The 22,557-nt window shown below is 47.0% G+C and overlaps 1 protein-coding gene across 1 annotated transcript; it reads right to left on the reverse strand.

Annotated features, from left to right (window-relative positions):
• Positions 1 to 288: 288 nt before the first annotated feature.
• LOC113964877 (solute carrier family 2, facilitated glucose transporter member 3) lies at positions 289 to 8,798 on the reverse strand. Its single transcript, XM_027677649.1, has 10 exons — positions 8,667 to 8,798; positions 5,624 to 5,719; positions 4,190 to 4,350; positions 3,662 to 3,902; positions 3,327 to 3,489; positions 2,499 to 2,686; positions 2,031 to 2,135; positions 1,529 to 1,630; positions 1,075 to 1,278; positions 289 to 576 (listed from the first exon to the last, which is right to left on the reverse strand). Exons 1-10 carry the CDS (start codon positions 8,679 to 8,681, stop codon positions 361 to 363), a joined length of 1,491 nt encoding a protein of 496 aa, XP_027533450.1. The 5' UTR covers positions 8,682 to 8,798; the 3' UTR covers positions 289 to 360.
• Between the last annotated feature and the right edge of the window lie 13,759 nt (positions 8,799 to 22,557).

Consider the following 22,557-nt stretch of genomic DNA (forward strand, 5'->3'; position numbering starts at 1 on the left):
CAAAAATAGTAATTCAAATTCATAATGGTCACTGTGTGCATAAGTATGTCAACCCCAAATGGCAATTTGATGTGAGGAAAGCAAAAAACATTGCCAGCTCTTCTCTGTTCTCCTGGTGTTTGACAGGAAAGATGAGATTATTTTTGCAAGTGCCAGGTGCTTTCCAGTATGGCAGACCACCCATATCAGATTCGCTTAATGCTGGTAAGCCTGGCACAATGGGCAAGCATGTGGGTGAAAAGAAGAAAATAGCAGCAATTGAGAAGGGGAAAAATGTCCCAGTTCTCATGGTTTTCTTTGCTCATTCCTTTAATGACTCTTTAGGCATGTGAGAGTTGAAGAATGGGTGTTTCACGAATCTTAGGCAACTTGTTTGTTAGGTTGTATGCTGTTCAGCTCCACCATGGGGTTCTTCTCTAAAGGGGATGTAGGGTTGGATGCTGCTCGTCCTTCAAAGCCCCTGGAGATGTCTTCAAAAGTCCTGCCCTTCGTCTCCGGCACTTTGAAGAATGTGAAGACAAAGAAGATGACCAGGAAAACGAGGAAGATGAGGAAGACATAGGAGCCACACAGTTTCTGCAGGGAGGACAAAAGCAGAAGATTTTGATTTGAAAATAAATCTAAATGCAAGGTCATTTGCCATTGACAGGTCAAAATTCCAACACATTTCTCCAACAATGCCCTTCTTCTCATCAATGTTTTTTAAAATTAAATCAGGTTCCTGTGGGCTTCTGAAAGACTTTGATATTCCTAGGGGTGACCAAAATTGAGGCTTTTAAAGGGAAAGCCTTGATGTGCTAACTGAGATGGCTCTTTCAACTATTTGCAAGCTTCAAGCACTTGAGACACCAGAATATAAGGTGAGCAACAGCACTTCAGTAACAATCCTAAGACTGACTCAGGGACCTCCGGAAGATTCACCAGCCCTCTGCTCAAAGCACTGACAGCTTCCAGGAGAGGTCAGGTTATTAAAGGTGTCATGTGCTGGAAGTCTCCATGGAGATTCTACAGCCTTTCTGGACACCTATTCCAATGCTGCAGTGCTCTCACAGTGCTTTATAAACGAGGACTTACCTCTGCATAAGGGAAGAGCATTCCCACCAAGAAATTGGAGGTCCAATTGGAACACCCAGCCACTGCCATGGCTGCAGGCCGTGGGCCCTGGCTGAAGAGTTCTGCCACAATGAACCATGGGATAGGGCCAGGGCCAATCTCAAAAAGAGCCACAAAGCCAAAAGTGGCAACAATGCTGATATATTTGATCCATTCCAAAATGTCCTGCAAGGGGACAAAATACAATCAGCTGCAGTTTGAGGCAAACATGGCACAGCACAATGCCAACTCCAGTGTCACAACTTTCTCAGCTGCACTGTGAACACTAGCAGTTTCCAGAGTTAGAAAATCGCACTCCCTACTGCACACTCATGTATAGCCCCAGCTCTACCTGCCCTACAGGACAGCACTGCAGATGTAAAGTCTTATAGGTCTCCTGCTGGGGTCACCATGAATAAGAACACTATTTACTCACCTTCAGAGCCAAAGCAACAGTCATAACAGCGGCACACACAGCCATGCCAGCCAAACCAACTAAATGGAGGGTCCTGCGCCCTGCACGCTCCACCAGGAAGAGCTGGAAAAAGGTTAGAAGAAAAATCCATTACTTTGGTAGCAAAAGCATGACAGGCTCCCTCGCTCAGTGTGTCCTGCACCTCTTTTCTCATCTGCCTGTAACCCTCAGTGACAGTGGTGATCTCAGTGCAGGTCACCAGACTACTCCATCCTCAGCACAAGTTTTTCCACTCTGGTTCTTGCTGCTGCTTTCTCTCATCACTTTTCCCCCATGCACTCCTTTTTCACCTTTCTTTTCATCTAGGAAAACAGTACCTCTTTCTGCCCACCTCTCCTCCCACAAATGCCTTTGATTAATTCTTTTCTTTGCTCCTACAGGTCATTGCCTAGCTTTGCCACAGCCACAGGCTACTCGTCTTTAGTCACATCTCTTAAAGAGGCCCAGGCCTCCTTCCACTCACCGACACAACAGTGAAGACCGTGTTCACCACGCCAGCTCCAATGGTGGCATACACAGGCTGTTTGATACCAGCTCTTTCAAAAATCCCAGTTGAATAATAGAATACCTGGGAAGAGAAGCAAAAGTTGGACACAGTCATGATCCCATGTTTGAGAGCATGTCCCTCATTCTCTGCCTAATTGGCTTGCACACCCCAACAGGGAGTTTCTAAGCTGCACTCCACAGTTCCAGTCACGGTTCATTCACTTGGTGCAAGGCTGCAGTGTCCTGCCACAGTGTGCGTGGGAAAAGTGAAAGCCAACACAATATCCACCTTCCATCTCAGCCATCTTTGCCATATCATACAACAGTGACCTCCAGTCAAGGCACAAAGAGGTTTTTGGAAGTACAGTTCTCTCTGCATCAGTGGCAAGTGCAAGTTTAGCCATGATAAGGGAGGCCCAGCAGATGGGACAGAAAGATAACTCACAGCATTGATGCCTGAGAGCTGTTGGGAGAGCTGCAGCATGATGGCAATGATAATGGCTTGACGATAGTTTGGAGAACGGAAGAGCTCTGGCACAGTGGCTTTTTTTTCTTGGGACATTTTAGCACTTTCTTCTTTCATCTCCTGGATGTCTTGAGACACATCTTGTGTACCACGGAGCTTCTGGAGAACTGGAGGGAGGAATCAAAAAATGTCAGGCATAATACACAGACCTGCCAGCCACGGGTGCGTGTGTGTATCCTGCCCTGCTATTTCAGGAAGGGCACAGCAGGAAGAGTGGAACACCTGCCAGCTGGTGTTTGGGCCTGTTATACGGGAAAGACCAAGCCTCTACATGCAGCCTTGCTCATCTTTTCAACCCAGGTCAGGGTGTTGTGATCAACATGGAAATCAGGCACAGGCCCTACTCATGTTGATCAATCTCCAAGCTCATATTTGATCTCAAATTCTGTTCATGCTCTTGCCAGAGCTGATCTCAGACCTCCAAGCTCCTTGTTAAATGTCATCCTATTTCCTGCCTTTCAGAAGGAGATGGCAGAGTGGCAGCAGCTCATCCTGCTACTGCCCACCAGGCCAGGTGCCACTCCTCAAGTCTTAATCCCACCTGGAGCCTCTGTTGGGATGCCAGGTTTCTCATGCTTTCTGGCATTGGTGCAACCTAAAGGATGGGAGGGTAGGCCAGGCCTGATGCCCTCCGGGAGTCACACCCTAATCCACCACAGGCTCCAGAGTCAGTCCTGGCCTCCCACTCAAGCTCAGTGTAGGCTGGGAGCCAGAACACTGCCCTGCCCCTTCGAGATGAGTTCTTACCTGCTTGTGCTTTCTCTTCTTCCATCTTGTTGATCAATAGGAAACGGGGGCTCTCAGGGCAGAAAAGAAGACCCACGCACTGCAGGATTGCTGGGAGGACAGTGAACCCCAGAAGCAGTGGCCAAAGTGCTTCAGTCCCCATGATTCCCTCCAGGCCAAATATCTACACCAAGAATTAGAGAAAAAGCAGAGTGATTTAAACACTTCAGTTCCTCACTCCCACCCCAGTATTACAGGACCACATACTGCACCTGATGGCAAGTACAACCCTCCTCACCCTCCCCCAGCCCTCCTTTCCCTCCCCCACGGGTATGATCAGGTTGTGCCAAGCCTACCTGAGCCACCAGGATGCCCACAACAATGCCCAGCTGGTTGAGGGTGCCAAAGGCTCCACGGACACTGGTGGGTGAGACCTCACTGATGTACATGGGCACAAAGCCGGTGCAGAGACCACAGAAGACGCCAATAATGAACCGGCCAATAATCAGCATCTCCACTGCCTTTGCTGCCTTAGAGAAGGCCATGAGAAGGCCACCAGCAAAAGCCAAGACATTCACCAATAGCATGGAGTTCCTCCTGCCCAGGAAAAGATGTTAAGACTGAGCTTAAACTGCCAACAGGAAAATCACTGGGAGGGGGATAAACCTGACCATGATCTCCTGTCTCAGCGGGGGAACAGAATAATACCCATTCAGCTCCTGCCTTGACCTGAAACCCTTCCTTTCTTTTTGCAGCCCACACATTCTTGCTTCCTCCCCAGACATCTCCTCCTCCCTTCCGCTCACCTCTGCCCTCTTCCTCCCAAAACTGCATTGTAGAAAGGAAAAATACCCTAACAGATTGTATCCCTCATCCCAACTTACCTGCCAAATCTGTTGACAAACAGGCTGACTGAGAAGGAGCCGATCATACCTCCTACTGAGAAGATGGCCACAGAAAGGGACCACAGGGAGGTGAGGAGCTCTTGGGAGACAGCCCTCCCACTCCTATCTGACAGGGTTTTGTTGAAGAACGTCCGGATGATCTGCAAGAGATCAGGTGGAGACAGTTACAATCCAGGAGGTATTTTGCACTGTGGAGAGGGGAGACTTGTGTCTTTCTTGCTGTCATGAAAACAATAGACCCCCCACTCAAAAAAAAAAAAATCATCAAGCAGCAACAAGTTATACAAGGGGAAGATGAGGGTGCAGAAAGAGGAAACCGCATGATGAGGGAGAGATTGCTTCACTGAATTGGGGGTTGAGAGTGAGCAGGTGGAATACACACAAGACAGTAGTGTTTATTAGGGAAAACAGGCTTATCTTCTGAGTATTTTGGATTAGGTGAGTCACTGGTGGTTCTTGGGAGAAGGTGTGAGACAGTTGGGAGTGAAAGGGAACAAGAAATGGAACAGAATGGAAGGGGACATTTCTGGCAATACCAAAACACTGGCAGCAGGGAGGGGCTTTCTGGTATGGACATTGTTAAAAGAGACACAAGGCTTCACTGACGTAAGGCTGAAAAGCAGCATTATGTAAAACAACTCAACAGGGCCATGACGCCAATTTCCAAGATATTCTCTTAGATAATGAGGGAAATTTTTCATGGGCTAGGGGGGACAGAGTGTCTGCCCCCAGCAGATGGCAGCAGGACATTAGCTAGGGAGGACCGACCCCCATCCCCCATCCGGCTGGTGATGTGACATCTCTTCCCGGAGACAGGGTGGATGTGGTATTGGTGACTCAGTTCTTGAGAGAGGAACCATCTTAAAGTTACATGAAAACCACATCTCTCATTTTCTTCATCTCTCCTTTCTTAGGCTACAGTCATGAGATGATTTGGTCAGAGTGCCCAAGTCATAACTCTTTTGCAAGCACTGAATCTATACTTAACACAAGGAATGAATAAACAAGTAAAATAAAGAAACCTGAAATAAACTAAACTAGGGCAATCCTTACCAACCCTCCACTGTTTTCTGCACACTGCTTGTTACATTCCTTCTGCCATGGCTGGTTTATTCTGACTCAAAATTGAAGTTGCTCACATTCCTCCACATACCACATATGGCAGATGGAGCCCTCCTGCCCCCCCCTTGCTCCTAATTAGGAGAATTAACCTCTCTGTGTGCTCTTTCTCCTCCCCAAAAGTTTGGCCTTCCTGTCCATTGTTGTATTTGAAAGGGGACTTTAAATGTCTTATTGACTTCATAAACCAGAACCAAATTATTAGCTTGGATGACAGTTCCTCTCCTTCATACACCTCTGTTTTCCCATCAGCCCCTCACTCATACCATCTCCCCAGCCCATTCTTCCTCTCACCTTCTCAGGTGCATTGATGACACCAGTGTTGTATCCAAACTGAAGAGAGCCAATGGCAGCAATGCAAACAGCATAGATAAGGGGTGCTGTGATTTTCTGTGGAGAGAGGAAACATTCAGTTAATTTGACTTTCTAATCAACTTGAGTTTCTCTTCAGCATGAACAGCAGCTGTACCTCATGGGTGCCATATGCCAGTGCACCAAGGGCCGGGAATGGCCTTTCATCCAGCAAGGCTAGGTACCTACCAGTAGCATCCCCTAGATCTCCCTCCCTGGAAAGGGAAATGCAACTGTACAGAAGGAAAAAATTCTGTGACTACAAGTGGGAGGCCTTGTCAGGGCCTCCCCTTTATTATCTCCGACCTTCAACAACTATTCTCAGCTCATTAGTAATGAATACACTGGCTGCATTAGTAGCTGTTATTTTGGGTTGATCTGCTTTACAGAAGCTTTTGCTGATCTCTGGCGTGTCATGAAAGAAGGGTCTAACTTCCCTGTGCCAGATGACAAGTTCCCATAAACTGAGTCTCAAATCTGCCCATGAGCTACACTGGCAGTCACTCGTAACAGTTACAACATGCACTCTTCAGCAACAGGCTTGTTTTTCCCAGGCTAGAGCTTCCCAACCCTGCCCCAGGGCACCTGGCACAGCAGCCTCCCTCAGAGATGGCAACAGTTACTGCCAACCTTCCCGTTTATTTTTCTTGAAGCTGTGGCAATAGTTGATATTTTAAATGAAGCACACTCCCTGGAATTTCAGTATATGTCAATCTCTGTTAAATTAAAATAAAAACTGCTGAGCCCTCAGAGCCATGGAGAAAGCTGGAAGGTCCAACCCTCAGAAGTCCCACATAGTGAGAAATGTGTCAGTGAAAAGCATCTGACATTTTATTCGGTTTTGAAGCTTGTGGCATTTAAGCCAGCTCCAAGTGAGGGAGGTGTGGGGGAGCAGGTGACTCAGGAGCTGGCGCTTAGGCCGACAGTGCTTGAGTTGGCACAATTTGGAAAGATCGTGTTTCTGTCTCAGGAGGGATTGGAAGCTTTTCCAAAAATATTAACAGTCCCTTTTCCAAGACTTTCCAATTATTGTACTTATACTGGCAGAGTAGAGATAAGTACTTGGTGGGGCCTACTATCAAAGCTCGTTCAGTCGCTCACTTTCCAGCCCAGCTCCAGTAGCGGCTCACAGAATTGCCCAGTTGTTGACAAAAGCCTTCTTCCAGTGCTCATACCACCTTCACCAATATTTCAAGCCAAGTATGTATGTCCTTCTGGCCTGCACAATCCTAAGACGCCTACCAGTTTGGCCCCAGTAAACAGAAACTGAGGAAATTACTCTCAGGCATGATTTCCCCCACCTACATCATGTAAATGTCTCAAGCCTGAGTTCTCTTCCTGAGGTCAGTAATGGAGACAGAGGGGACAAGGTGCAGATGATCACCGAGGTAGCATTCACACCTGAACACACCCTAGGCAGTCTAGGCATTCTCCATGGCACCTTGTGACTTCTCCCCTCATCTTTGTCTCGAGAAAATTTGGCACAGAACCACAAGGACACAGCTCTTTCAAAGCATCAGAATGATGCTGTAAAAAGGCATTACAATATTTAAGCACTGTTAAGACCCCAGGCTAGGTCATCTCTAGTCAGTAGGTATAGTTAAGCTGCGACCAAAAAAACCCAGCTCTCCACATCTTCAACTCAAGAGCACCTTTCCCCCAGGACTCTGCTTTGTCATGGCTCGCGATGACCACAGCTGGCCTTTTGCTTCCGGTACCTTGCTTTGTGGGTACCCCTTACTTGCATGGCACATACATAAGCTATAAGTTGTTCTGCCGGCCTTCATACTTCCTTCTCCTGGTTGTTGCCTGCTATTTGTCTCCTACCCAGCCTCCTACCGCCTAGCCATCACGTGGCATGACCCATACCCTCCAATGAGCCAGGCCGTGATCTACTGTATGGATCATTTGTTACTGTTGCAACTGCTTCACTCCCCAAAAGGCAAACAGGGAGCTCAGAAATAGTACAGCTCCACCCACTCTATCTAAAGGCTCAAGGCTGAGGTCTGTATACCAGCAAGGAATTCACACCACCCCCCCTCCCTCCGACCACAGGCATCAGCAGCATTCGTTATCCAGGAGATGCTCCTGACCAGCTCCCCTCCGTCACCGAGTGGAACTCCAGAGCTGTACAACTTGTTGAGCCCGGCGGGAGCGGCCTCTCCGAGCTCCTCTGAGCGACCTTGACCGGGTGCTCCCCTTTTCTCTGCCTCATCCTCTCGCACTGCCCCCATCTCCCATCAATATGGCGATGCAAGGCCTCGTCCTTCCCCAATCCTGCTGTTCCCGTCTAACTATAATCCCCCGGCATCCCGCTCCGGGTTCCGCTGGGAATTTGCTGTCTCCCTTGGTACATTCAAACACACACATCATGAGCTCACGCCACTCCTGCACTCTCAGCTGCAGATGAACTACGATATCGACAAATGTCCCCTGCTCTCCATAGGAGAAAGAGGGGAAAGATACATTTCGCCGCCTTCTTGAAATTTAAAAATGCCTTTACACATCATGCCACCACCAAACAAAATGCCTTTAATAACAACCCCCCTTCTAGCATCCTAAACCCTGGGACAAACCGAGTGCGGCGCTGCAAGCAAAACAAACCTCGTGATCAATACCCTAAAACCCGGACAGCATCATGTGCATCATCAGGCCACGCGCATGAAACCAAATCGATCTTGCGACCTACAACAACCCGTTCCAAACTGTGCCCGCCCCCGCGCCCCGTCTCCCCTCCCGCAGATGGGGGCTTATTCCGAGCCACCCTCCGAAGGGGCCAAGCAGCGGCCCTGCCGGCACCACCGCCGCATCCGTCTTCACTGAGATCAACAGACACCCGGCGGCGGCGGCCACCGAGCCGGCAACCAACCCCGGCCGCCCGGCGGTCGCGATAGCATCCCCGCTCCCCAGCCCTCCGCCGAAGCGCCCGGGTACCCGAGTGGCGAGGGGAAAGAGGAGGAGAGGGAACCCGCGCTCCCCAGCCCACCTTTTTGTCATCCATGGTCGGCGGCTCCCGGAGAACGTCTGCGGGCGAACGGCCACCCGTCCCCACCTAACGGAACCCGCGAGGAGGCGGCGCCGCACCCGCCCACGCCCGAGACTTGGTGCGCGCCCGCCCCGCACGGATTTATGGGCTCGCCACGGGAGGGTGGGAGGGAGGGGCGGGGAGGGGCTGTCGGGCATCCTGTCATTTCTGTTTTCAAGGAGAAAAAAAAAATCATGAAACACCCCTCCGAGCTCGCACCACTCTCTGACGAGAACTTGCGTGCCGGGCGGCTGGGCGGTCATGGAGCGGGGCGGGCGGTGGCACCGGGCGGAGCGTGCCGGGCGGCGGGGTGGCCATGGAGCGCCCCGGCTCCGCTCCCCGCTCCGCAGGGACGCAGGGAGAAGGCACGGGCGGCGGGGACAAGGGCCCGCCACACCTTGGATGTCACCCCCAGACATTGGCTAATTGGTACAATACCGCTGGTTTGCGCCGAAAGCAGCTGCGTGACACAAAGCGACATCTTTATTTATTTATTATATTTAAAAATAAAGATATTTATTATTCAGTCTATAAGCCAAAGCAGCAAGGCCGGCAGTGACGGTGCAGAGAGGCAGCCACACAAACAGCACGGGCAGAAACCTGAAGTCTAACGCTGTGCTCTGTGGGTGCTCATCCCTCCTCCCAAAGCTGTGCATGAAGCACAGTTCTGGATAGCTGGGTTTGGGGGATTTTTTTTTTGTTTTGTTGGTTGCGTGTTTTTATTTTTAAAAACATATTTTTCCTACGATGCTAGAATCTACGAGGGCAAAGCTGAAGCTGCATTTAGCCTAAGACTTGCACCCTTCCTTACAAGGGCATGTAGTGACAGGACAAGAAGGAATGGCTTCAAAATGACAGAGGGCAGGTTTAGATTAGATAATAAGAAGAAATTCTTTACTGTGAGAGTGGTTAGGCACTGGCACAGATTGCACAGAGAATTGTGGATGCCCCTTCTCTGGAAGTGTTCAAAGCCAGGTTGGATGGGGCTTTGAGCAACCTGGTGTAGTGGAAGGTGTCCCTCCCCATGGCAGGGAGATTGGAACTAGATGATTTTTAAGGTCACTTCTAACCCAAACTGTCCTGTGATTAAATCAAACTAGGCTACTGTGCTCCATAGTAATTTACTGTCCATCCTTCAGGTCAAACAATTACCAAACTCTTCAAGGAGAATAATGAAGAGCTGTGCTTTGAATCTCAGGCAAAACTGCTGTCAAACAAGAGAAGTCTTCACTGAATTAAGAACCTGTCAAGGACTTCGACTTCAGCAGATGGCAACAGCTGAGAGCTGGGGACGAGGGCAAGGACAGGGGGAGAAACCTGTCAGCCTGTTTTTTCATCGTTAGAAAAAATACCTTGAGACCAGACACCACTTTTGTCATAAGATTCTGGGGAACTGGAACAATGGCATTTTAAATTCGCTTCTGCTGTTTGTTTGGCGTGGTCACCTGGCCACACATAACTGGAAATCAACAGGTCAAAACCTTCTCCCACTCACCCTCACAAATACCCTTTTATTTTACGGCATTTATAAGGGTGAGTGAGGTTGATAAATACCCATGGGATATTTATGTGGTAAGTACCTCATGGGTATTTGTGTGTTGTTGTTAAAATATTAATCCCAGCAGAAAAAGTTGTGTAGAAGGGCACAGGATGCCTGCACAGTCCTCTTTCTTAGGCTATGTGACAAAAGCTCCTCTTCACACCCACAAAAGGGGATGGAGAGACAATAGCAGAAGAGGAGCCCAACTAAGACCCTGCCCCAGCTACTCCCAGGCCCATCAGAAGAGCCATTAGCACATCAAAGGCCCAATTTTCACACACCCGGAGGAAAACAGGGGCATAATGCCAGGTGACAACCCAGATTAAGGACTCAGAGGAAGGGACACCCTGCCTGGGCCAGGTGCCGTCCCAGGAGAGCCATCAGCCCTATTGTTCAGGTGTGAAACTCATCACAAAGCTAAAGCTGGAGCACCTTTTAGACTGGGGCAGAGGCAGTGCTGCGTGCAGGGGCACCAGACACCTTACAGGATGCAGGGGAAGAGAATTTTGGGATTGCACAGGATTTAGTGTGGGATGTTTCGGGGAGGAAACAAAGAGGAGAAAAGGAGAGACGAGGGGAAAAAAGGGACAGTTGCATGTAAACTCTTAGCTGGCCAGCACAAGTGTCCAGCCTCGTCCTGTGCTTGATTAGCACAGTTTGCCCAATCCTGTTAATTTCTGTTTCTAACTCTTTTCCTTGGTGAGGTGCTCTCTATTTGGGGGTGGGGGTGGTGTGTATGGAGGTCTGAGTGCCGGGTCACAGGGGCCCATGTGCCCAGGGTGCAGCAAGTATGGCTGTACAGATGAGGGTATGAGCACAAATAAAGATCCAACCAGATAGCTGGCAACCAGGTGAAGCGGCCTGGGAGCTGGGGTGCCTGTAAGGGAGGAGCTGCCTATCAGAGAGACCGGAACAGTCCCAGCCAGCTGCTGGAGAGACTGTGGGGTCTGGGGATCTATAGGGGTGAGAACCACTGGTGTCTGCTTGTCTCTAAGGGCAAGGCCATGGCAGGTTGGCTACTAGAGGGACCAGGATTGTCCTGGCCAGCCATGCACACACCTGAGTGCATGTGTCTGTGTGTGTGCATCCCCATCAGGAGTGGGGCTGCAGCCTCGTGCCAGTGTCAGGGAGACTGGTATCTGGGGCCAGATTCTCTGAGTCCAGCTCCTGGAAGGATCCACTTTATCATATTTGCATATGTACATATACATATATATATATATATGTATATTTCCCACTACTGGACCTCCATCCGGCTTGTTTCATGAGGCCATTGGTGCTGCTTGTGTTTGTGTAAATGCACAGTGTGTCTGTGTAGATCCGTGTGGCAGCTGTGTATATACATGCACATATGTGGTGCGTACATGTGTTTTTATGCACGTGCCTACAGGGAATACATGGTCACCCTTGCTACTGGTTGCACCCGAGAGCAAGGAGCTGTGTCCAGCCTAATTCCCTAACCCTCTTTGACTAATCTTGGCTCACACTTGTTTTTCCTTTTCCTACTTTATTTTCCATTTGTTTGCTAACACAGCAAACTCCACTTTGAGTCTGATCACCCAGATGTCTCAAACTTTGGCATTAGCTCAGGAAATATTAATTTACTAGTTAGTGTGAATAGTTGCCATATTCGTGGAGGCTCTAAGCATATCCAAATTTTAGAAGCAATTTTTGGACTGCATTCTTTTGAAATGTCCTCATTCCTTGTTTATTCTTAACCCACGTGAATCTGTTGCTAGTGCTAAGCAATCCAAACTTCAAGACTAGATTAAATACATACTAGTCCAATTTAAAAGCAATAAGAGTTCAGCTGAAAATTAAATCTCTAATACATAATGCAAAACATAGTGGGTTGTACTTCTTTATTTTACAGCGCTGGCAAAGTAAACAGTAGTAAAAAAGAGACACAAGCCCAAAATGCACCACTGGAACCCAAATTTTCCTAAGGAATGTGGGAAAAACCCCCATTTCAGTGAGTTTTGCCCTGTCTGCTGATGCATAAATATTCACGTTTGAAGTTTGCATCATAGGCTGTTCCTCCTAAATACCAGTTTTGTTTCTGTCCTAGGACACACACCTACCTCCCACATCACAGATCACTTCTGGGGGAAGTACCTTAACAGCTCCTTAGCAGGGCTATCTGATACAGCACAAGTAAAACTAATCACCCAGACTTTTCCTGAATATAATACTCGTATATTATGCAAAATGCATTAACTGGCTAGGATGGAGGCCCACTGCATGTGGACAGCCAGACTTAAGATTGCTAAGGAAAGGGCAAGGCAGAACCGGTCCCAGGTAGAACTTGATGCTGTCTGCCCCACATTAACCACCAGTATCCCAACCACAGAGCTTTGGGGATTGGGAAAGGCTTGCCTTCTGCTTAACAAGCTTTTTTCTTTTTAGCTTTGAGAACACTTGCATGTCTAAACTAGTGCATGCCAACTAACATTTCATTTCCAGGGAGCTTACATTTTCTGAGGAAAGCTGGTTTAGTCAGAGAATCCCTATCTAACATTAAGCAAGAGCCCCAACAATGGGCAAGCCTGTTCTTATTTTGATTTATCTCAGAGACTGGAGCTGGCAAGTCACAGAATCACCTTGCTGTGGCTTTTTGAGAACATCAGTGGAGGTCCAGCAGGTACAGTTCTCTGGCAAACACGTTTCATATACACAAGGCCTTGGCTCGAGGCACAAATGAGAAGGCACCAAAAATTGGGTGCTAAAAAAACCCCGAACTAACATTTTTGATCCTGACCATGCCTCCACAACCTAATGGGAACAGAGGCTGATTAACAGGGATTGATCACCCACAGGGGCATCACTGTGCTGTCCAAGCTCCTGGCAAGCTATATTTCACTTTGCCCTACTGCTTTGTCAAATCTGCCCAACTTGCTGCCCCATATGATGAAGCTTTTTCTAGTCTCTCTCTTTTGCCTCCAAATTTAGCGAACCCTTTCTCATGTTTCTTCTTATTTTGCCCGGAGAGCAAATTCTTCAGAGATAAGAGAAGCAGGGATAAGGAGGATTATTATGCAGTGTTTGCCTTGAGAGCTGATTTTGTGCTTTTCTGTTTGTTGTATTTATAACAAAAGAGCATTCAGAACAAAAGAGAGAGAATGAGAGCCAGCATGGGCCAGATGCTTCCCCCTCAAGCCATGAGTAACTTTTATTGTTGAGAGGAGGTTAGAAGGAGGGGGGGGAAGGAGGAAAGATAAAAGAGAGAAACAAGAAGATGGGTGGGATGTAGGTTGGCCCGTACACAACAGGAGGTTGAGTGAAAAAGGAACCAATGGAGAGGCAGAAGGCAAAAACAAAAAGACATAATGAGGTAAAAAAAGAAAGCACTAAAGCAGATTAAAAGGATGAGGCAGAGGAATAAAGGAGAAAAGGAAGGAAAGGCAGCGGCAAAATACCAGAGGAAAAAGTATAACCTGTGAACTAGACAGAAAATATGAACAGACAGAGAGAGGTACAGGAGGAAGCTACAGCATTACCCAAGTAAGAGAGCACAGACATAGCACTGGAGAGATCATAGCATTAAATCAGTCACCTTTAATTTCTGCCCTCTACCACGGTGCAACATAGGTTGAAGCTAATGTCTGAAAACTTTGCTAATAAACCTAGTCAGTTAATCAAATAACTGAAGTAAAAAGTTTTTAATACTTTAACAATCGCTCACAAAGGGTAAGTAACCATTGTAAAAAAAAAATCTATGGAAACCAACATTTAATACTTTAATAACAATTCACAAAGAGAAAGTAACTTTTATTAAAAGAATGAATAGTTCTGCAGAAATCTACATGCTGGAGAGTAAACCAGGAACAGTAGCATACCACTGAAAATTCTGTTTCCTCTCTCTACCTATCTTGGTGGTACACAAGAGACTTGACAACCCCCAGAAAGCCATCTAAGATTTCCTAGTCCCACTTCCTGTACTCAGTGCTGGTGAGGCCACACCTGGAGTACTGTGTCCAGTTCTGGGCCCCTCAGTTCAGGAAGGATATTGAGGTGCTGGAGCAGGTCCAGAGAAGAGCAACAAGGCTGGTGAGGGGACTCAAGCACAAGTCCTGTGAGGAGAGGCTGAGGGAGCTGGGGTTGATTAGCCTGGAGAAGAGGAGGCTCAGGGGAGACCTCATCACTCTCTACAACTACTTGAAAGGAGGTTGTAGCCAGGTGGGGGTTGGAGGTTTTTAAGATGAGACTGGATGTGGCACTTAGTGCCATGGTCTAGTAACCACGGGGGTAGTGGATCAAGGGTTGGACTTGATCTCAGATGTCCCTTCCAACCCGGCTGATTCTATGATTCTATGACGGAAGCTCATGAGTGAGCTGGCAGGAGAATGCAGGGCAGGAGTGAGAGCCTTTGGCCAAAATATCTCTGGTAGGGGGTTTTTTAATATATCAGCCACTCCATCTCACTGTGTTTTTCTCCACCCTGAGCAAGAAACTAAATTTGAAGGGCAATGTAAGAAAACAACCTGGCTAATGAAGTTCAATTAAAACACATCAGCATAAGAGAAAAAAAATGTACCAAGGAGTAAAATTACAAAGAGAATTTCCTAGCTAAGTCCTGAACATAGCAATAGGAAGATACACCTGGTTCAGGAGAGTGGTTGGACTGGGGGTCAGCTCAGGAGAAGGCCTGGAGAGGAACAGAAGCTAGTGGGATAGAGGGATAGATGGGATAGAGGGAAGTAGGGTTGCCAGTGAGCTAAGACCCCTTTCCTCCCTTCCTTTTCCCAAGGGGTGAACAGTACATGCATAAGGACTGGGTTGTTTTTGATGAGTCTTCACAAAACTAATATTTACTTCACACTGGTCAAGAAATTACTATATTGGGATAGTAAAATATTATTTTCTAAGGAGTGGGGAAAGAATTTTTCTGCGGAAGAGATAACAAGAAACCCTCTTTGGTACGTGCGGGGCACCATGCCAGCCTGATGAAAGGATGATGGGAAGTCTAACGAATGCAGCTAGACAATGTTCTCTAGCTGCTTAACCAGCTGCAGTGTTTCAGTCACACAGATACCAATCAGACAGCATAGGCTTCCTCACAGCAGCATTTTATGCCTAGCCTGGTCAATCCAGCACCAGGGGAATAGGTGCTAGGGAATGCTGCCTGCTGGCACATGGAGCCAGTCTGGGCCTGCACCCCATGGCATGGACTGGAGGTGTTTCATCAGTGTAATCTGCCTTATCTCATGTGCCCATTTTGGCATACTTCTCACACCCCTACATTAGTAAGAGAAAACTACACGCAGGGCCAGCACATACACATACAGTATGCAGAGCTGAACCCACCCACTATACCTACACACTCCCCAGCAAATACACACATTAAGACACACATATATTGACACAACAGCTCAGATATATAAACACACAGACACACTGGGCACAAGCAGAGCTGCAGATTCACAAACACCACTTCTGGAGGCATTTCTCATCAAGCCATGTTCTTCTCCCAGGTACTTGACCCGAACCATAGTATATTTTCCAGCAACAGAGTGAAGGATTGTAGCCTGGGGTGGAGGGGCTCAGAGACTATGATAATGGCTCATTACCACATGTGATTACAGCAGCTGGATTCACAGCAAAAAAAACAAAGCCCCTGGCTGACCCTTCTCCACTCCCCTCACTATTGTAATCTAAAATTAGCTGCAGTTGAGCTGGAAACACTCAGCAGGACCTGAGCCTCCCCTTATCCCTATGCGGGCTTGTTTTACCTCGTGGGCTAACAATGGCCAAGCCAGTTTATCACACTGGGGTTTATCATTCCTCTCCCAGCACGAGATGCTCTGAGCTGCCCTGTGGCAATGCTCCCCTCTCCCCCAAGTACAGCATCCCACGCTTGCTGCTCAGTAGCCAGGGGCACAAGGAGCAGCTCATGCAGGACTAGAAAGGGGGTGATGTGAAGAGTGCTCCAAAACACTGCATATCACTCCTATGCTGAGATCCAGGCAGAGCAGATGAGGAAAGATGAGATTAAACCCATCTTTAGAAAGAGCTGCCTCATACAGCCAGTCCTGCTCTGCATCACTGGCAGGGTCAACCACAAGAAGGGGGGCAGGAGAGATCCCAGCATGCAGCCTCATCATCCCATCCCATCAATTCTACCCCACTCCCCCTCAGAAATGGGGTGTCAGCAAGCCAGGGTGGGTATCACCCATAAGCTGCCCCCTCATTTTATACTTCCCCCTTTTCAGGGGAAGACTAGGTGTTTCCCAATTCATGCTCTCTGTCTCTTCCCCATCCTCCTTTCTCACTCTCCAGTGATGCTGCCCTGCTCATGCAAACCCTTCTGGATCTTGCGTTGCTCCCCTCTGGGTGCTCCACACACCCTCTGTCCTCCCCCAGGATCATTCCTGCACCCTTTCACAGCTCGCTTCCACTCCTACACATGCATGTATCTGCTTGCCCGTGGCCCTCCTCATCTCTTTGAAAACTAGTGGTTATATTCAGCCAGCCTAGCTGTGTGAGGATGCTGTGCGCACAGCTTCTCAGGTGTGTCTCTGTGGGCAGGTGGAGGATTCTCTGGAGCCTGCTGCATTATGGTTGCATTTCTATATAAAATGTTCACACCTGAGTAACTTTATGTTCTGATACAGAAACAGATACGTAATGTGTGTTGTTACATACCTGTACAAACATTAGAATTTCTGAGATTACCAGTGCATAAATTCATAATATTAAAATGTCTACATCTATATTACTTTATGTACATATATATATTTCTGCACATGCTTTTATTTCTGAACATACATTTAAATATAAAAAGATATTTGCAAACATGCTACTTTGTACATACAAACGTACACACATGATCACATGAGTGTATACATAATATATAGCTGTATTTTTGTTTGTGTTTGCATATCTCTACTTGCTTGCATTCATGTATCTACTATATTTGTTTATATATATGCATTTCTGTGTACTGGTATTCAGCTGTTCCCTATTTGAAAGCCTGTATTTTTATTTTTATTGTTTATTTCTACTGGACACAGTTTGTTCAAACCCAAACATTAACTTTCACATTTGCAAAAATAAAAGCAAAACAAAAACCTACACAGAAACTTCTGTAGGTAATGAAGGAGGGCCTTTTCTTTGTATTTAGTTGTGCAAAAAATATCACTCTCTACAGCGATAAGGTCTCAAACCCGGAAAAAGGGAGAGCTTGAACAGTAAAGATAAGATTTTGCTGAAAGCATTAAGAAAGTTAATGCTATTCACCAAATCCTCAAAAGAAATCTGTACTTTTCCAATCAGATGTGAAAGGCAATACTTTCAATATATTGCAACACCGTTTGCAACAGGGTAGGCCACAACTGCTGCTCTGCTCAGCTACCCTTTGCTTTACAGGGAAATGTATGGAGAGCTCCTTCATACTCCCCAATGGCAACTCCCAGAGGGGGTTGCTGTGGGAATCACATAGGAGCCATGGCTGCTGTGGCCCAGGCCTCTCCAGAGAAAGCTCTGGAAACCGGAGAGGTCACAGGCCTCATCCTTCCAACCCACGTTACTCCAGCAAGAGTCCTCATCCCAAAATACCATGTTTGCTCTGAAACAGCTTTCACTGTAGCCCTGTTTCTCAGCAAGGAACAGGCCACCTACTGAGAAGTCAGGGACCAAGACAAGAATAAGCTTTGAGGCAGAGATGGTTAAAACTTCTCCAGTACTGAGGAGTTTCAGATTCGAGTTCCCCAGAGACAACACACATTACTGGACAGCTGTAGGAAACAGGCTAGGCACTGCTCCATGGCTTTTGGTTTTATGATAGCAACAGCATCCATGAGAAAGCATCTACACCACTTGTTCCAGTAGGGGCTTCACTCTTGGAGTCATTCCTTCAAGGAGTTGGGGCAGACTGTGCAGGTATGTATTGCATAGAAAACATCATCACAGTCGGCTCTGACCCTGCTGCAATCTGCCTGAGCAGACAGGTAGTGGACAGTGGGGATACCCATCCCAGTGAGGTACCCATCCCACAGCTCCAGGTAGGGCTGAGGTAGTGTTCACAGGGGAAGTCACCACACATCTTTCCAGGAGGCAAAGTGCTTGGCCTCAGGTCAGTGCTTCTGCACAGATTTGTTCCAGTTTAATTGACCAGGTGGGAACAGGGTGCACTTTGAAAGACATTATACTTTTGAATTAGCTCTCCTGCCAAGTGCATTATCGCTCTACAAACAATGTGAGTATGGGGAAATGCACCTGGGAAAGCAGAGACTAGATGCATACACTAGGAAGAGTGTAGATTCCTCTGTTGATGACACAGATAAGTAGAGCTGGCCATTCCCCAGCTCAGAAATTAAACTAAAGAAATGAGATGGCAGGTCTAGGATAACAAGGAGCCATAGGGCAGGGACTACATGCTGGCCAGTCCAATAACCCTGGCTACTGACAGAGCTACAAGAATGCTAATAAGGGGACATAGAGAAGGGACATGCAGAGGGGAAACCACCCAGAGGGAATGACTGAGGCATCCATCCAGCCTTTAAAATTTGCCTCTTCAGCCAGTGATCTTCTCCCCAGTAAGCACTAATTTTAAACACTAGTAGTTCCCCTTCTACAAAACTCTGCCCCAGGCAGGCCCAGACATCATGTTTGTACCCACTGGCCAAGTGCCTTGGTTTCAGAATGTCACATAATTCTTCTTTAGCCAGCTCTTGCCACCTCCTGCATTCCTGCCTATTCCTTTTCAGGCTATCTCTCTTCTTTTTCCCTTCTTTCTTTTTCTTCAAGTCTGCTTCCACCTCTTTGTGGTTTCTCCACCTGTCCTTTTCCCTATTGCTGTGTCTGTTTCCAAACAATGTACATCTTTCTATACACTTCCCCCTCAACATGTATTTCCTCTTTGCCCTGCTACACATCAGTGCTCCTCCTTTCCCCATCCTCGCTCCCCCTCATCACTCCTTCCCCCATCATTTCTCATTGTCTGTGCCTCCCTATAACACCTCCACCTTCTGCAGTTGTGATCCCTCATTTCCATCACAAAGTCCCTTAGGAAAGGATGCCGCGGTCACCATAGGGTTAAAAGAACTAGCGGGGGGCGGGGGGGGGGGGAGTTGCCCTTCTCTGTCCTTGATTAGTGCCATCAGCCTTTTGGGAGACAGCAGGTGGCCTGAGGGAGCTGGGCTGCATCCTCATGCAGTCTCTCATGCCCTCAGCACTTAGGGGAGTGCAGCAGTTCGGCTATAGGCTGGGCCAGTGCCAGGTGGGAGAGAGGGAGGCAGGCCAGGTAAAGCAGGCTTTTTGGCAGACACAGCCAGTACCACATGTGGAAACCTCAAACACATGAGGATCGAAGGGGATTGATAGGGTGAGTGACTGTGCTTTTTTGTGCAGCTGGAGCATATTAAGTGTAATTTTCCTTGTGCTCAGATGCTTTGCAGAGGCCCCTTGGTCCCACACGCTGCTCGTGTGTTCCTCTGGGCTGCAGTGAGGCTCCTTGAGGCCTTCCCACAGTATATCATGGAGTCCCTCCTAGTAAATCTCACTTCTGACCCACCTATTCACACATACGTATGTATATGTGCATATCTCAGATCGCCAAGCAGCTGAATTTCTAAAGAAGTGAATACCTCACTGCAGTCAGTCTGACAGACATCCGCCCTGGAAAACTCAATCTCCCTGGCAATGGAGAGTGTGAAAACTGAATATCCCTGGCAATGGAGAGTGTGAAGAAACAGACGAAACAGAAGTATATTTTTGAGAAGAGCAAGAAGCAGACATCTCCTGTAGAGACATCAACATTCCCTCCACTCAGAAACATAGTAGGACAATTTAGGGGGTAGAAATAAAACATGCCAAAAACAAAGGGGACTTGGCTGAGTGAGAATGAGTACTGGAATTTATGCGTGATGTCACAGACTATGCCTTTTAGCCAAAGTCCCCCAACTGAAGGATTGCTGTGTTGTTCCTTCTTCTGGTACAGCCAGTTGGAACCTGACATGAGATAGGGCAGGTTCTCAGTCTTCAGCGGATCACAGAACAATATGTCAAGTGCTTCAAAATAAGTCGCTAATTGCACACCCTGCCCCATCCACAAGGCACACATACACATACACACCACTTCTGCAGCACTGTAGGATCTGCACATCTCATAGCCTTGATTTTTCATAGGACCCCACTAAAGGAGGAAAGAGCCATTATCAGATGTAGAACTAAAACAGAGACAAAAAATACATCCCAGTCTGAGATGCCACAATGCTGAGCACTACAGCATTGCGACTTTGTCCCTTAAATGGGAACTAGGAGCCCATAAGAAGAAATGAATATTGCTACAATGGATCCAAAAAGCACACTGGGGAGCCCTAATACAAACTGACACAGAGGAAAACAGTAAATCCCAGCACTGACCAGGTTACACTGCTGTACTCAGCACTGCTGGGAGCTGCCTCCCTCCAGAGGGGAGCCTGCAACCTCTGTTTTTCTGAATCTACACTCATCCCACTCTTTGCTTCTAAAAAAGAAGCTACTAAAGAATCTGTTCTTTCTCTCCATTGACAAGAATAGCTCTATGATTAGTGCAATACCCCAGAACAAGAGACCATTGTTCTGCTTCTCCATCAAGGGACCCATGTTCTACATTCCTAGACATGGTGTTCATGGATCCACAAGTTGCTACGGAAGGACAAACCCATTTACCATGTTGGTCTGAATGCCTGATTAGATCTCATAACCACCTGTGATAGTCCTTAAAATATACACATGCTCTGCCTAATAAATTCAAACATGCTCATGGAGAAAAAAGACTAGAAGCCAAGATCACCTGTTTTCTGTACCTATGCCAGGTAAGGTAGGAATCAGGTTTCCTCATGCCTCATACCCAATGCATCCTTCATTATTCTTTGTATAGGGATGCGTCCCACTACCTGACCCAGAATTGCATTCATTAACTTCTTAGGGTCTCCACCACTCCAGTTGCTTCCAGTAGTGAGAACAGCTTCCTATGGAGGCTTTTTTACAAAAGCACACTAAACACCACTGCATTTCATGTCATGTCTGTTCCAGTAGGGACGCAAACAGTATCCTCAGAAATAAAATAATAATAAAAATTTGCCTCCAGTACATGACACTCACTGAGTGTGGAGTTTTTTGAACATATTTTTTAGGTGTAGTTGCCTAAATGCTGCCTCCATCCCCCTTCAGATTCATAAGCCACTGTATTGAAGTCTGCCTTAGATAACAAGCACCTGTCTGGAGAAAAAGCAACTGAACAAAGGGTTGGGCAAACTACAAAAAAACATTGCAGTGGGCCTGGAAACATCTCTTAAGGGAAGACACTGCATGCATAGGTGGTGGTGGAGTACAGCCTGCTTAGACCATGGCATTCTTAACTCTAGTCAGTGTCCTAGCACTACAAAATAATACAAAATGTCACTTCCCTCCAACTTTAAGTCTCATCTGTTTTTCTAGATCTTCTTATGGTAGCATACTGACTGAGACACAGAAACAGAAAAAGGGATTAATAAGAACTGAAGCAAAAAACTGAGGGAAGGAAACATCTGTCTTACAGAAAATGGACAGAAAAAGGGAGAGGAAAAACAAGATGCAGGTTAAGACAATGTAAGAAAGGAATAGCTAAGCAAAAAAAAAATTGAAAGAAAGTACAGGAATGTAATAAAAAATAAGAAAAGGAGAAACACAAAAAAGATGGCTGATATAGAAACATATCTTTTTCTACTGGATGATATTCTTCTGATTGTCAGAAAGTTGCATGACAGTGTAAGGGAAGGATGTTCTTACAGCATTTTTGTGTCAAGTGAAGCAATTAGTGCAACACTGAGTGACAGGGACAGGATACTTGCAGCATTCCTCCACAACCTGCAGAAGGATTTTCTTGTTGGTTGAAAGTCCACTACTTCAGCAAGTCAGTAACTGTCAGGTCTTCAAAGTTTCTCTTGATCAAGAAATATCTCCTGCACTATGCCTGATGTTAAGTTCAGGCTCTGTGCAGCTCTTATGTCACAAAGGTGCAGAGCACCAGAACCATTCAGCTACTCTATGCCAAGAGTTCAGGTTTCCCTGAGAATTTGGGACCCCTAGCCAAACCACCTTTAACAGGTCCAAAGACTTATCAGATAACACATTCTTCAGCCTTTCAGAAGAGTCACTGGATCAGAGACAGAGAAGACAATGTGCTTGTCACATGAGACCCTAAATCCTGAACTGACCTAAAAATGCAGTGAAGCTCAAAACTCTATGAATAACATATTTATCAGCAACTGATTCCTAATCAAGCACTGATGCAAGATTTCTGGGAACACCTTAAACTATGGAGTGAAATGTAGTAGTAAAATAAATGTC

The sequence above is a fragment of the Neopelma chrysocephalum genome, unplaced genomic scaffold (assembly GCF_003984885.1).
Source record: "Neopelma chrysocephalum unplaced genomic scaffold, ASM398488v2 Primary Assembly neopelma1_43, whole genome shotgun sequence".
NCBI classification, from domain to species: domain Eukaryota; kingdom Metazoa; phylum Chordata; class Aves; order Passeriformes; family Pipridae; genus Neopelma; species Neopelma chrysocephalum.

What these genes read in the sequence shown, in the direction of transcription:
- LOC113964877 (XM_027677649.1), bottom strand. An exon ending in TTTGTCAACAGATTTGGCAG is followed by an intron (nt 3,903 to 4,189) that starts GTAAGTTGGGAT and finishes TTTCCTGGGCAG; the next exon opens with GAGGAACTCCATGCTATTGG. An exon ending in CGGTCTTCACTGTTGTGTCG is followed by an intron (nt 1,631 to 2,030) that starts GTGAGTGGAAGG and finishes ACCTTTTTCCAG; the next exon opens with CTCTTCCTGGTGGAGCGTGC.